Source organism: Marmota flaviventris, chromosome 1, assembly GCF_047511675.1.
Source record: "Marmota flaviventris isolate mMarFla1 chromosome 1, mMarFla1.hap1, whole genome shotgun sequence".
NCBI classification, from domain to species: Eukaryota; Metazoa; Chordata; class Mammalia; order Rodentia; family Sciuridae; genus Marmota; species Marmota flaviventris.
Genome location: NC_092498.1, coordinates 30,139,245 through 30,155,867, shown reverse-complemented (window position 1 = coordinate 30,155,867; position 16,623 = coordinate 30,139,245). Strand labels below are relative to the sequence as shown.

Here is a 16,623-nt window from a genome sequence, read left to right as displayed (position 1 = left end):
GATAAAAAGGGACATTTCATGATAAAAGTCAGACATAGTCATAAATGTGTATGAGACTGGCTGGGATCAGAGCTTCAAAATATACTAAGAGACTGACAGCATTAAGAACATTTACACAGGGGTTGGGGTTATAGCTCAGTGGTAGAGCACTTGCCTAGCCTGGGTTTGATCCTCAGCACTACATAAAAACAAATAAATAAAAAATAGAATTCATTAATAGGAAGGAATTTTTTTTATTGAGTGGGGGTACAGGGGATTAAACTCAGGGGCACTCAACCACTAAGCCATATCCCTAATCCTATTTTCTACTTTAAAAAAAATTTTTTTAAATGTTTTTTAGTTATAGTTGGACACAATACCTTTATTTTATTTATTTATTTTTACGTGATACTGAGGACCAAACCCAGTGCCCCGCATGTGCTAGGCGAGCGCTCTACCACTAAGCCACAAACTCAGCCCCCCTATTTTGTATTTCATTTAGAGACAGGGTCTCACTGAGTTGCTTAGTGCCTCGCTGTTGCTGAGGATGGCTTCGAACTCATAATTCTCCTGCCTCAGCCTACCAAGCTGCTGGGATTACAGGTGTGCATGCGCCAATGTGCCCAGTCCATAAATGGGAATTTTAACATCCCTTTGTTAGCAACCAATAGAACTAGATAATAAAAATTAGTAATGACACTGAAAATTTGCATAATACATTGATGTTAACAGAACTCTATACTAAACAATTGCAGAATAGATTCTTTTCAAGTACACATGGGAAAGTTATCAAGATAGACTATGTATTAGGCCATTAAACAAGTCACAACAAATTACAAAAGAATGAAATCCTAGTGGACAAAAGTGGAAATAGTTAATAGGATATCCAGAAAAATTTCAAATATTTAGAAGGCATATCCTTCTAAATAACAGAGTCAAAGAAGGGAAAATTTAAACACTTTCAAAAGAATGATAATGAAAATATAACACACAATTTTTTGGCTCTACCAGAAAAAATAGTACAAGAGATCACAAAAGAAATCACAATAAAAAAAATACAAATATCCAATAAACATGTAATTTTATTATATGCTGCCATTAAAGATTGTAATAGTATAAACAACTATTGAAAAATGTTTGTGATGTACTGAGAAAATTGCAATAAAAATGAATTGGTATCATGTAAAATATATTAATATATCAAATTGTGAGGCATATAAAGAAAAAATAATTTTCTTAGGATAATATAATCCCTTTATAAAAATTTTTATTATAAGCCAGACCTCATTTGTAATTAAGAATTGCAAAGTTTTGATGAAGAGTATATTCTTTAAATCGTAGTTTTACTTGTAAGAACTTATCCTTTTTTTTTTTAATTTAAGCAAATATAGTTTTATTAAATTATCTCCAGAGAAAGAATTGAAAATAAGGTAGCAAGTGCCTCGTTTAAGTAAACTTGCTTATTTTTTTCTAATCAGTTTCAGATTTGGGGTATATACATTTCATGTCCCCACAAATGATTAAAAATTTAATGACCTCTTAATGAAGTAATGGCTCAGCTTAGAAATTGAATAAACTTATTAGACATATCTCTGTTTTATATCTAAGATAATTCTGAAGTGTAAGTAAATTCTTCTAGATAACTAAAAAAAAAAAAAAAATTCACTTAAGATTGGTGAAAAAGGTAACCACAATGAAATATTTTTTTCAGCATCACTGGCTGAAGACTTCCAAAGTTTTTCTGGCTAAATGCACTACTAAAACAACCAACTCTGAATATAAATGATTCCAAGTACATAAATATACCTCCAAAATATGAACAAATTGTATCTAAAAGTGTTATACAGTTCTACAATTTCCATCTGTTATGGCTTGGATTCTAAATGCCTCCAAAGGTTCACGTGTTCAAGGCTTGGTCCCAAGCTGATGGCATATGGAACCTTTAGAAAATGGTGCCTCTTGGACTTAGAATCATAAGACTCTTTCTACCATGCAGATATAATGCCATTTACCTATGAACACCTCAGGAAGTATTGATTCATTTCTAAACATATTACAAAATTATTGAAAGAAAAATCTCTAGATTTTATTAAATTATGTGATCAACACTTTCAGCATTGAAAATAATTTTAAAAGTAAGTGTAAATTACAACTTTAAAATGATAGAAATTATGTCTACCTATCATTTGTGGTCTTCTCCTAGCATTCTATGATCAACATTCTATGTGTCCTGGGATCTGGGGCAATCCTCTCTGGAGGGTCACTACAAATGCTTTGCTTTTTTTTTTTTTTTTTTAAAGTAAGAACTTATCCTAATTCAGTAAATGAAAAGGTGTACAGTATTTATAACTGCAATAAAGAAAACAATGATACAAATAAAGAGTATTTTTATATGATTGCAAGATCATGAAGCCATATATTTACTAACATGGAAAGCGTATGTCATGTATTAATTCTAAAAAGCATAATCATATGTAGACATATTATTGTAAAAAACAATGTTCATTTCCCTGTGTCCCATTCAATTTTTATTTACATAGATTATATTATTGTGTCCATCTACAACATGTTAAAATATTTTTTAGTTGTAGATGGACACAATACCTTTATTTTATTTATTTATTTTTATGTGGTGCTGAGGATCAAACCCAGTGCCTCACATGTGCTAGGCAAGTGTTCTACCACTGAGCTACAACCTCAACCTGATTATGTCATTTTTTTTTAAAACATTTACTTATTTAATTTAGTTGTAGGTAGACACAATAACTTTATTTTATTTTTATGTGGTGCTGAGGATGGAACTCAGTGCCTCAAGCATAAGAGTCAAGTGCTCTGAGCACCTCTGAGCCACAACCCCAGCCCTTAAGTCACTTTAAAAAAAATTTTTTTTTTTAGTTGTTGATGGACTTTTATTTTATTTATTTATATGTGGTGCTGAGAATCAAACCCAGTCCCTCATACATGCTAGGCAAGCTCTACCAATGAACTACAACCCCAGCCCACCTTGTCACTTTTTAATAAAGAAAAAAATTACTATAATGTATAAACAGATTAAATATGCTAAATTTTAATCCTACCTACTATAAATATTTTTCAGCTCAATTTCTACCTTGATCCTATCACATCAGTCATTTAGCAAGTATACTGTGCATATTTTCTATGTGCCATGTTCTATATCAATTAGTGAAGAATAGTAGAAAAACCAGATATAATCCCTATCTTCATAGTATTTCCAGTTGTAAGAAGAAAGACATTAATAAAATAATGTTTTATACACACTCACACCAATCACCAGTCAGAATCACATGAAGAAGAGCTGGATAACTTCAGGTAAGGGAGGTAAGACAAGGTGATCTGGGGAAAATGGCAGAGAGGACATCTAAATAATAAGCAGGAGTTAACCAGATGAAAGGAGAAGAAAAGACATTCTCAAGAGAGGAAACAACATATTCAAAAGCTTCTGGCAGGAGAAGGTGGCTGCCTTGTGAAATTAAAAAGGTCAATATAGCTGAAGCAAGGAGACCAGAGGGAAGATTTCTGTGAGATGGGGCTTGACAAATTGACTGGGGCTCAGTGTTGAAGAACTTTGTTTACAAATATCTCTACCTTCAGTTTAGTAGTGATATAAAGTCAATGAAAAGTTGGGAATGGGGACAGAAAGGACAAGCTGCCATGATTAGATATAAAAATATTAATATGACATATAGAAAAAAATCAGACAGGGCATAAGTACACTAGGAAGTTGCTACTGTATGTGACAGAGAACAGGGATAAGCGGTGGTAACAGAAATAACACAAAGAGCCTGGTGTGGTGTTGCATGCCTGTAATTCCAGCGGCTAGGGAGGCTGAGGAAGGAGGATGGCGAATTCAAAGCCAGCCTCAGCAAAGCAAGGTGCTAAGAAACCCAGTGAGACCCTTTCTTTAACTAAAATACAAAATAGGGCTGAGGATGTAGCTCACCTCAGTGGCCAAGTGCCCCTGGGTTCAATCCCCAGTGACCCCATTCCTCCCAAAACACACACACACACACACACACACACACACACACACACAAAGAAAAAAAGCTTAGGAGGTGAAACTGACAATTCAGTAATGATAGGACGCAGAGTCTGAGGGAGGGGGAAATGTCAAATTTGGTGTCCCAAGTTTCTGTCTTGAATATCCAGTTGGTTGGCTGGTGCTCCTACAGACATAGGTAACATCAGAGAACCAGGTGCAGTTGGAAGAGCATGATTTTAGTTTTAGACATGATGAGTTTAAGGTGTTTTTGAGGTATGCTGGAGGGGTTTTCAAAAAGACAGTTATAATAAAGCTCCTTTTCAACATCTTTGTCAATATCTTCAACGTAGTCACCTCTTTCCAACTTGTTCCTAGAGAAAAATCTGAAAAGTCATTTACGTAAGGGAATGACTGAATTACTATATTTTAGGTAATTTTTCTTTTGAAATAAAATCCCTATCTAAAAAAAGATAGCTATATGTAAGGTATCTAGCACAAAAGGAAGATGTAATCCAGAGGGAAAAAATTATGTTCATAAAGGACTTGGGAAAAGATATCATTACCTAGGAAAAGAGAAATTGAGATGCAGACCACCAATGTTTAATTGCCCATAGTTAAAAATGATGCTTCAATAAATTTATTCTAAGCACAAATAAATAAGTATTGGTCTCATATTTTGTAAATTTTATTTATCTTTTCATGAGGTAATACTCAATTATATGTTACTTTTATTACTGAGAGAAATTCAAGAGGATGAACTTTGTATGTCTAATATAGTTCTCATTAAAATTCAGTTAGTTAGAACCTTACCCTGAGTAAACACAAATTAAGGTATTTTGTATTTCTGAAGAAATTTTTGTATCTTGATTGTAAGAATTATTACCTGGCTAAAAAGAAAACATTCTGCCTTTAAATTATGATTTTAAAAGCTATTCTGAATTATAACATTTCAGGTATCTTATTTATTCATTCCTCAACTATTTTCTGTGAGATCAATATATGTTAGGTATTGTGGAAAGAAACTAAACATTAAAACCTAGCCTTAAGGAGCTCTCAGGTTAATAAAGAGAAAAAGCAAATAAAGAAACTGAAATATTATATTCTAAGTGTGTATCATATATGCATGGGATACAATGGGAATACAAAGGAAGGATACCAACAGAGACTTGGGAAGACATACTCAGAGTTTTCCTAGATTTTTAAGAACAATTGGAGTGGGTCAGGTCAAGAACTGGAGACACAATCTAGGCAAAGAAGCCTGTATCATAAAGTCTACTAAAAAAATTTGGATGCTTTTAAGTTTGTGAAGAGTCAGTGAAGAGTCTTCAGCAGGGAGTGACATGCTCCAATTGACATTTTAAAAGGACACCTACTGGTAATATGAAAAATTAATTGGACTTGGGCACTACAGTTTAGATGAAAAATAATGAGAGCCTGAATTTAAGTGATAATGGGAAGACCTAGGGAAGGTAGGCAGAGGCTGAGAGATATTTGAGAAGTGGAATGATGGAACTAAAGCTAGAGATGGAGGAATAAAGTATGATTTTCAAGTTTCTGGCTAGCTAATTAGGTAAAGGTAGATGCCCACTCATGAGTTTAGCTGTGGACATTCTTAGGTTGAGGAGAAAATGATAAGTAGGCATTTAGAAATACAATCTAGAATACTTAAATTTAAAGTCAGATTGTAGATAAAGTCTTTACTGTTTAGGTGGTTTTTGAAACTACTGCTTTCATTAAAAAAATGAGCTTAGCAATGTTTCTAAGTAATCTAGTTAGTAAGTTTGTTTATAATGCATTTTTATACCTAACTGCACACCTAATGTCTTCACAGTCAGCAATCTATGTTTAGTTTCCCAGTGCATTCTTTTGTATACTAAAATTTAAGAGCCATTGATATATGAAATAGGAAAACAATGTCAATTGTACAATCCTAGAAACATCAATATTGAAGGAAACAATTCTGGAAGCTTATAACAAAATATTAACAGTGGTGATCAATGGATGATGAAATATAGAGTTTAAATTTTCTTCTGATCAAAACATTACTGGGTTTGATTCTCAACACCATATATGAACAAATAAATAAATAAAGATTCATCAACAACTAATAAAAATGTAAAAGATTACATAAACATTTTGGAAGGTGGAGACAGAGATTTCTAGTTAAAACAGAAAGCTAGAACCTCAAAATAAGTGGAATAGTCATTTACCTTAATTTTTGTTTTTATTTTTAAAATTTCAACATTTACCTTTAAAGAGAGGTAAATATTAAATATTTTTAAATTAAAAGAACCCTTAAAAGTGATGTATATGCTTGAGTTTTTAAGATCATTTTATACATTTCATGGTGAGAAACAGCTTTTTCTGAAACACAACCATCAAAACTAATAACAAATTCTAAGGTATTTATAAATGAAGTACTACAATTTTATAAGTGAATGACTTCAACAAAAAAAAATGTTAAAATGAGGACTAGCACAATGGATTCCAACACCTAATCACACTCAAATCAGATATATTTCTAAAATGACACTGTAAGTTGATTTAGTATCTCAATTTTAAAAAAGAAATGCCTAATTTCCCCCTTTGATTCAATATAGCCATTTTATGCTTCAAAATACAAAATGTCATGAGGATGATGACTAATGCAGTAACCATGATGCAAAAAACAAGTTAGGTCTTGTTTAAGAAACTGTTTTATGGGGCTGGGGTTGTGGCTCAGTGGTAGAGCACTTGCTAGCACATGTGAGAGGTACTGGGTTTGATCCTAAGTACCTCAGAAAAATAAATACAAGTATTAAAAAAAAACTGTTTTGTTTTATATTAAAAGACAAAAATACTGATCTTTTAACCCTGAAAAGTTTCAAAAAACACCAGTATGATTAGAAGCATGACATTTCTTTCATTACCATGGGCTCGAAGTAAAGCTTCAGCAGTAAATAGAGGAGCCTGAAGCATGTCTGCAGTTTCCACAATAAGCATATCTTTCAATCTGCGAAGATCCTGAGGCCTTAATCCTTCATATGGCTTTGAAAAGAAGAGAAATTAGAAATTAGAAGTTAGATTGGCCATGATGCTTAGGAATTATCAAAATATATATAAACAAATACATAAGATTATCATTTATTAAATCTTTCAGCTTCAATTTGATTATAGAAGTTCAAATGGTATTTTTAGGTTCTACTGTCACAGACTTCAAACTACCCTTTCACAAGTCCCTTTTAAGCTGGAAAGCAGATGCTGGGGCTCAGGCAACTCAACATTCTAAAAACAAAAGTATTAAAACTATAGTGGCAAAACCATCATACCTTACAGTTTTGCAAATCTGGATTATATACCAAAAAAAGCCTTAGAAATAAAAACTTATAATCATATGAATAAGCAATAATCACTATTAAAGGTCTCATGTATTTTTATCCAGTTCTTTCTGCAAACCAACTGTATATAAATACATGTATGTTCACTTAAGGCAGTTTCAGTCACTGAATCACTGAATAGTAACCAATGCATTGTAGTAAACAAGAATTAAAAATTAGCTTAAAAAGCAGTAGAGATTCCCAAATATTTATTAGAAAAACAACCACTCAGATGTCCTCTGGTAGTATCTATCACAGTTCTTAAAGAGCTCTAGGCAGGAACAAATCTCACCCAGTGTATTTGATTTACAAATATTTTAGAATTAGATGTTATTTTTATTTCTTGCTTGGTTTTTTTAGTATCATGGTAATTATTTCATCAATTCTTACTTAACTTCATGTGACTAGGACTATTCACCAAGGCTAATTTTTCTGAGTTGACAGGATTAACTTTCTTATTCTTAGATATCTTCTGGCAGGGACAAATAAAAAGCAATGAGTATATTAATGACAGAGAAGACTGACACACTTAACCCCATAAAAATCTGCCAAGATTTAAACAAACAAACCAAAAAAGGCGTATTACATTTAATATATAGAAATTCTGTCATCATAAGTAAGTTTTTTTTAAAAAAAATTATAAAACATAAACAGCCTTAAAGATACAAATTCTTTCTCCAGCAAAGGCCAAGGTTACCAAAAAAAAAAAAAAAAAATACAACACAGTATTGGCAAAGTTGCAGTGAGCATCAGCAACATTATAGATGAAAATGAAAATCAGTGTATCATTTAACAACCTACCATAATCTATCATGAACCCTTAAAATATTCCTCTTTTAACCTATTAATTTGACTTGTATGAATGTATTTCAAGATAGAATTGCAAATGTGGACAGAACTGGTTATTTGTAATGTTATTTGAAAAGTGAAAAAAAAAAGTAAATAATTCAGATCTACACTAAGGGAATTATGGTACAATCACATTAGAATATGCATGTGAAATGATTTTCATCATGATAATTTTCATGATGAGTTCGTAAAAATCCAGCAGTGTTAGGAATTAAAAAAAATATTTAAAAAAGCATGTTCTATGGAAAAAATGTAATTGAAAAATAAAAGAAAAATCACTTGGGATGTAAAACAGCTACCAGGAGTAGCAGTGTACATTCAATCTTTAGTGTTTCTGCTATTAAAAATTATGGGGTAGACTTAACATTATATACATTCCACATCACACAGTATTATAGCCTACTTCATATGTATCCATTCAGCTACAACGCCATGAATGCCTACATATACAGGTATTCCATGAACTTAACTAGAAAATAAATGGAAAATTAACACTATTCTATATAGAAATATAATTAAATAAAAATGAAAGAAGCACTTCAATTTAATCCTAAGTATCCTTAGAAAAAAGTCTTAATTGTATAATGCTTCCTTTCAAGCTAACTGTGAAACACATTTTCTCCTAAAAAAAATCCTAGTACATCTTTTAATAGTTAAATTTGTAGTATTCATTTTATTATGTAAGTATATACTATGTATCACATTGTTTCTAGAAAATGTATTTCAAGTCCAGGTTTGGGGTTGGAGTAACTTTCTTTGCCTCAATAATTAGAGTATTTCTTGATATTCCCAGGGGTAGCAATTGTGTATTTCCTGAACTCATTTCCTAAATATTCTTTTTCAGATTAGCCATCATTCTACCTCATCAATGTTGAACCAATTAAGCAGGGAGAAAATGGTTAATTTAATTATGACTTTATAGATTATTATCAAGAAACCAGCCAGGCACAGTGGTGCATGCCTGTATTCCCAGTGACTCGGGAGGCTGAGGCAGGAGGATCTCGAGTTCAAAGCCAGACTCAGCAAAAAGTGAGGCACTGAGCAACTCAGTGAGACCCTGTCTCTAAATAAAATACAAAATAGGGCTGGGGATGTAGCTCAGTGGTCACATGCCCCTGAGTTCAATCCCAGTACCCTCTGCACCCCCGCCCCCAAAAGAAACCAATAGTACAGATAAACTAACGGGGGGGAAAAATCACCTTTCCTTGCAATTCTGATATAATGTACTGAAAGATTTTTTTTTTAATTTTAGACATATTAAGAAGGAAAGGATACTATAAAACAATCAGCATGAATTAAGTTTTTTTTAAATGTATGCAGTTTTAAATTGAGAAAGACAACAATGGAAGAAAAACAGTTGCTGAAGGACAAAAACATATTGCCTGCATAAACATGTAACATATTCATTCTGAATTTCTGTAGGAGAATTGTAATTAGGTCATGTGAAGCATTTCAATACATTGCTCAGTCCCAAGTGGGCATTAACTAGCTCTTTCTTCTGTAGGAAAGATTAAAATTAAGGCGCCTTTCTTTTTCCTGCTGCCAGGATAAACTGCTTCTACTTTCAGATTAAACACAAACCAGCAATAACCTTCAAAGGAGTCAGTACAGATATAAAAAAAGAAAAAGGAAACTAAATTAAAAAGACACAGTGAATAAAAGTACCTCTACTGTATCAGTGCATACTACTGCTACCAAGAGACCACTCAAGAAATGAGAAAACCTAACACAAAAATGGCACTATTTTTATACCATGTTAAAAAAAAAGGGAGTTTCTTCAAAAATAGTTTCAGAAAGACTCTGACATAAATTAATTGAAGGGCATATTTGTTTTTGTTAAATTTTTCCACAATGAAAACAGCACCCTGCTATGAATGTGAAACATGTGAAACGTTGTTTTTTTTTAGTTTAAGGATAGCATTTTTTTACTCCAATATATTGGTAACTTAAAATTTTTAAATGTGAAATACACTCAGGAGAGTGTATTTCCAATTCCCCTTAATACCAATTTTCATTTTGCTGATCCATGAGCTTATTTTAAGAGGTAGAGGGGGAAAAAAGCAGCCAGAGAAATAGGCAATATCCTCTCTCCCTATTCAGCTGTTATTGCCTGGGCATTAAGACCTAGACTATTTTCACCTATACCTCCACTTAAAAGTACACTATAGAGCAGAGGAGGTTAAATGTGCTAACAAGAGTAGTTGCCTAAGGCAATGCCCAACATGTGGGTTCCCTGCTAGACAGAACCTTGAAGGGGCTCAGGGGTAGAGCGCTTGCCTAGCATGTGTGCGGCACTGGATTCAATCCTCAGCACCACATAAAGAAATAAATAAAGATATTGTGTCAAACTACAACTAAAAAAAAATTAAACAACAACAAAAGGAACTTGAGCCTTCCTGATTTGTAGAATGGTGGAAAGAGAGAATTCTTAAATTTTTTTTCTTTTTTTATGAAGGCCTTTTATACAGCATGTGCACTTTTCATTTATTCAGAAGAAAACTTAGAATGTTTCTAGGCAGCCAAAACTATAGTTTTTATTTTTATTTTTTTTCTTATCTGCGTTCCTATTGTCTCCAGGCACTTAAAACAGTGTCTGGCAGAGCAGCAACTCAGAGTTTTGCTGAATGATGGGATAAGAAATGGATTTCACCCATTTATAAACTAATTATTTTATTATTTATAAACTAATTAATTACAACGTGTCAAGAAGATAAAGGATATCTTATACACCATCTAGATCATTAACTGAATCAAAAACAACTCAGTCAGAAATGTAAAAATATCTAAATTACTTAAATATTCATCAATAAACAAATGGTTAAGATATGCAGATTAGGTAGCTCAGTGGTAAAGCCTTGGCCTAGCATGCCTAGGCCCTGGTTCAATCCTCAGCACAGGGGTAGGGGGTGTCATGGGGAGGGGGCGGTGGCAAGGGGAGAGTCTCTCAAACACAGATTATATATTCTGACTTGGGAAAATGTTCAAGATATATTGTAAAGTTCAAAAAAAATTATTAGGACTCAATACATGATGATCTTGTATGTTAAAAACTCAATATGTATATATGTTTTTGCTTAAGTCTAATAATATAAGAAACTTAATACGAAACGGGTAGCATCAGGACAGAGAACATTTTTTAGCAATAAATATTCATTATAAATTTCAGAAAATGCATGAAAATAGAAAAGTAAGAAAAGCAAAGGAAATTTCCCATGACCACAATTATTATTTTATATACTTCAATCTTCTTTCTTTATATAGGTTTTCTTCTATATTATTAGAATCAAACTATTATATATTTAAAGTTAATCTAATAGTTTATTACAGTTATACTAAGTTCATTTAGGTCATTCATCTGTTAATGAGTTCTACTGATTTATTTAAAATTTTTTTTTGTCCCCCAAGTAGTTCTAAGTTCTATTAGTTTCTAAACACCAAATTCTACTAATTTCATATTTAACTAGGAATTAAATTATGGTACCTTGGAGAAAAGATTAAATACATAATCACAAATGACTTTCAATTTAATCACATCAATATTATTTCTGGAGTACTACTGCTGAAATGTTATCTTCTGACTAAATAATTATATTAATAATTTATGCTTGACTCAAAATCATGGATTGTCAAAAGGGAAGTAGTATGGCAAACAGAAGAATCAAGTTCATTTCACTGTGATCCTGGAAAGTATTTTCTGGTTTATCTTTCTTATTAAAAAGGGAGGTGGAGGGGCTGGGGGTGTGGCTTAGCAGTAGAGCACTCGCCTACTAGCACATGTGAGACTCTGGGTTCAATCCTCATCACCACATAGAAATGAATAAAATAAAGGTGTTGTGTACAACTACAACTAAAAAGTAAATACTAAAAAAAAAAAAAGTGAGGAAGGGGACACAAATATCACTCAAAATTCCTGTGTGGATTCAATAACCATGTGAAAAGGCCAGCAAAATCTTTAGGACATAGGCCCTTTCTATATGTACTTAAACTTAATAAGTATGTCTATAATATAACCTAAATAAAGAAACAAAAATGCAAAGAAATACAAATATTAATTCTAAGAAACTCAACTCTTTTGGCCTTTAAGAGAGTATAAAAACTCAAAATATTTTTGTTGACAATTTCATAGGAAAAATAAAACAAACAATATGACTGGATGATACACATACAAACCAATAGTGATACAATACCTTTAGAATCAAGTTAGTACTGAACAATGAAGAATCAGAATCATTTTGGGAGGAAAAATTGTGTTATAATTTCTTTAAGCAATATCAATGGATGCATACTCTGTAAGCAGAGTGTTAGGCACTGAAAATACTCTGTTGAATAAGGCAGATGAGGCTCTAGATTTATTGTAGTTGACAATCTAATAAGAGAGAAAGGCAATAATCAAATAAATACACAAAATAATTATAGCATCTGATAGGTCTTATGAGAAATAAATGGGGGCACAAAGTTTCAGGTAGACAGGAAGAATAGATATTGAGGTCTACTGCACAATAGCGTGAAAGACTAGAGTCAGAATAAAAATGTACTGTGTATTTCAAAATAACTAAGAGCAATTTTCAAATATATCACCATAAAAAAATGATAGAGCACCACTGGGGAGACCATATTTAGAAAGATTTTCTCTCTGAACCTAAAAGGAAACAACTGGGAGAAGATTTCAGACATAAAGCAAATGGAAAAGCCTTGGATTAGTCTAGGTATTGTGCTGGGGAAGTAAATTTTGAGATGAAGATGGAAAGAGAGGTAGTAGTAAGATCATAAAAGGGCTTTCATCTGAGCAAACAATTCAGATTTTATTCAAGTACAATGACAAGTCACTCATATTGTTTGAATATGTTTAAATGTGCCCTTCCCCACCTGTTTTCCTGTCAAAGATTCCTGTGCTAAAAGCTTGGTTCTCACTTTGGCAATGATGGTGTGGAATTTTTAAGAGATATGGCCTATGAATGGCAGGTCCTCAATTAGGGGCATACCCTAGGAAGGCACTGTGGGACCCCAGTCTTCCTCTGGTTTCTTGTTTCAAGATCACTCCCATAAATACTCTCCACTATTTGCCATGGGGCCCTTATCAGAACCTGCCGTTTAGACTTTCAGCTTCTAAAACCAGAGCTACGTAAACTTCTTTTCTTTATAAAGTTAGCTCATCTCAGGTATTTCATTATAACAACATAAAATGGACCAATATGGTCACTAATTCATTTAAATGATATGAAGTGATTTAAGTTTAAAAATGCACCACTCTGACTCCTATGTACAAAACATATTCTAAAGGTACCAGATTGGAGGTAAGGAAAATATAACAATAGCTAAGAAGTGAGTATGGTGAGGGCCTGGAGATGGAGAGTAGAAGTAAAGACTGAAGAGCATATAGATTTAGGTAAAATTAACAGGACACCCTGATTGTTTGGATGTGATGGTTAAGGAGATGTGAGGAATCAAGAATGCCTGCCATATTTATTATGCTTGAGCAAATCAGTTAGCTATGGAGATGACAGGATATTTAGCATATTGCAAAGATGACCATACAAACCAAGCTCTAAAGAAAAAAAAATTTCTAATTTAATGTAAAATGTAAAATTATTGTTACATAATTTTTTATTAAAAACAACAACAACAACAAAAAGCACCTTACCTCTCGTTTGTCTAATGCAGCATATTCAGCTTCTATTTCTTCAGCCTCAGGATCCCGTGAAAATACCATTTGGGATTCCAGATTGAGGGCCAAATCTTTGTGGTGTTGTTTTTCAGCACAATCACAAGGAGTATCTTTATTTTCATTCTCAGCAAACAAGTCTCCTCCATGTTTTACTAAAAGCTAAGAAAGATTTTTTTTGAAAAGTTGCAACCAGATTTACATGAAAAGTTACTGCAACCTACTGATTTTTAAAAAATACAATAGGATTAGCGTAACAAAAATGCAACAGTATGTATAGTGTGTATTTGAACTAATAATAAAATGTATTTTAGATATCTGTGGCTTCTAATTTTTAAGGCTAGAAATTATTCTTTTTTAATAATAAGATGAATTCCTTTGATTATAAACAATAATAAATAAACATTTTACTTGTATCATTCATTATCCTGTGAAATACTAAAATGAAATTAGGATGACCAAGTCACTGAGGCAAAGCTGTTTCTAATATTCCTCAAAATAAGTGATGGGATGAGCTACTGATGGACAAGTTGGGAAGATCCTCTATCATACAATCTCTCTTTGGTCCAAAGAAATCCATCTCTAAAAAGACATAAAATAATGTTGTAACTTGCATACTACTGAGGTTTCTGCTGGTTTTGCAGAAGTTAAATATGTAATTTCTAAGAGCTGTAGGTTCCAGATTCTGATTGTGTTCATGGAGATGTTAAGGACATAAAAATCTTCAAAAAACCCTTCAACTTTGAAGGGCATTCTGACAATTAAGCATGAAGATTCTTATACAGGATTCAGTCATACTCAGTATAGTAACAGTCACTATGTATTGCCTTCTAAGCACAGCATAGTGCTTAGCATTAAATATACATTCTCATTTAATATTATACACGCCTGTGACAGAAGTGTCTCAGAAAAGGAACTTGACCAAAGTTACCTAGCTAGTCAGACACAAGTGTGATCAATTTTTTAACTGTGCTTGGCTATTCTGCTGACTCATGTTGTAGGATGATCACACAAACTGAAGAAGGCAAATGCAACCTGAGTCAATCCTCAAGTTCTGCCCAGGCTCTTATGTAAATCTAAATATGAATACTTTTGTAGAGGCTTTCACTTTATATGAGGGTTAATCATAAATGGCTCTTTTCATTTTCTTTCAAATAATTTTATCCTCCTCTTTGCTCACCAGCAAACACTGACCTTCTTGCAAAGTTCTTCTGATTGGAATTCTTTTTTTTTGTACCAGGAATTGAACCCAGAGCACTTAACCACTAAGCAACATCCCCAGCCCCTTTTATTTTGAGACAGGGTCTCACTTAGGGCCTTGCTAAGTTGCTGAGGCTGGCTTTGAACTTGGTATCCTCCTGCCTCAGCCTCCTGAGCCACTGATCTGATTTAAATTCTTATGTTTCCTCTACAGTCATACCAAGATATATCAAATCATCACTATTTCAACACATCTTTTCTTCAATTCTGCCTTTCTTCCTGTTTACAATTCCAGAGGTGGGGTAACCAATAACATTCAAAACAAATCCCATACCATTCTTCTGATCCATAATATAAAATGTTGGGAACTCTTGGCAAGTCATTTAACTCTTTCAAGTCACAGTTTACATAGGCCCATTAGAAAAAGAGACATGTAATTTTGAAAAAAAGGTGCAAAACAAGATGATTCCTAAAGTCTGTTCTAATTGTAAGATTACCATTTCACTATCTCTGTGTACTGGACTTCATTACTTTCTCCATCTCTACTATGACTTCCTTTAGCTCCTGGCACAGAATCCCTTTAACTTAATCCTGCTATCCTTCTAGTTACTTTCCTAATACTGTAACGGGCGGGATAATGACATTTTGGTGTGCATATAAGAAGAAGATGTAGTGAGATAATAGAGCTGAAAAATTATTATTATTGCCTTAGTGGTGTTGTGACTATCCTAAATTTGTAGAACACCACCTTATTCATAGTTTGTGGTGATACTGGTGTAAACAAACCTACTATGCTGCTAATCATATAAAAATTACATACATAAGGCTTTCACTTTATATGAGGGTTATTATGTAAATCTAAATGTGAATACTTTTGTAGAGGCTTTCACTTTATATGAGGGTTAATCATAAATGGCTCTTTTCATTTTCTTTCAAATAATTTTATCCTCCTCTTTGCTCACCAGCAAACACTGACCTTCTTGCAAAGTTGAAAAGGAGGGAAAGGTATGTAGCAGGCTTTAACATCAAGGTTTATGTACGTACATGTTATTATGTTCATACAATGGTGAAACCACCTAACTATGCATTTCTCAGAATGTATTTCCATTGTTAAGGAATGCATGTCTGTCTGTTCCTGTTGTCCTCAGCCACATTTCTCAAAAATATTCACTCTCTCTCCATTTTCTCAGCAAATGACTCAATTACTCCTAGTTATCTTCTACCTTATTTTATGGAAACAATATTCCTGAAAGTCATTAATACCTCTTAACTCTCAATCCAACAGTCTTTCTCAGTCCTCCAATTCCTTTACCTTGCTGCAACATGTCACATGACTGAGTACCCTCTGTTTTAATCAGCTTTTTCATTAATAAAGATTTGACCAGAACAACTATAGAGGAGGAGAAGTTTATTTGAGGGCTCAGGATTTCTAAGGTTATTAGTCCACAAAGGTCATCTCCATTCCTTAGCGCTCTAGTGAGGCAGAACATCATGGCAGAAAAGGGTGGCAAAGGGAAGCAAGCAGCTCACATGATGTTTAGGAAGCAGAGAGAAACTCCACTTTCCAGATACAAAAT

General features: G+C 33.1%; 1 protein-coding gene across 4 annotated transcripts in view; it reads right to left on the bottom strand.

Annotated features, from left to right (window-relative positions):
• Ankib1 (ankyrin repeat and IBR domain containing 1) overlaps positions 1-16,623 on the bottom strand; it is a 127,050-nt gene that overhangs the window by 53,975 nt on the left and 56,452 nt on the right. For all 4 annotated transcript variants that reach the window (XM_071612253.1, XM_027919890.2, XM_071612260.1 and 1 more), the window contains exons 4-5: positions 13,826-14,008; positions 6,889-7,006 (exon numbers count right to left, since the gene is read on the bottom strand). In XM_071612253.1, coding sequence (XP_071468354.1) covers positions 6,889-7,006; positions 13,826-14,008 — 301 coding nt within the window. The remainder of the gene's footprint in view (positions 1-6,888; positions 7,007-13,825; positions 14,009-16,623) is intronic.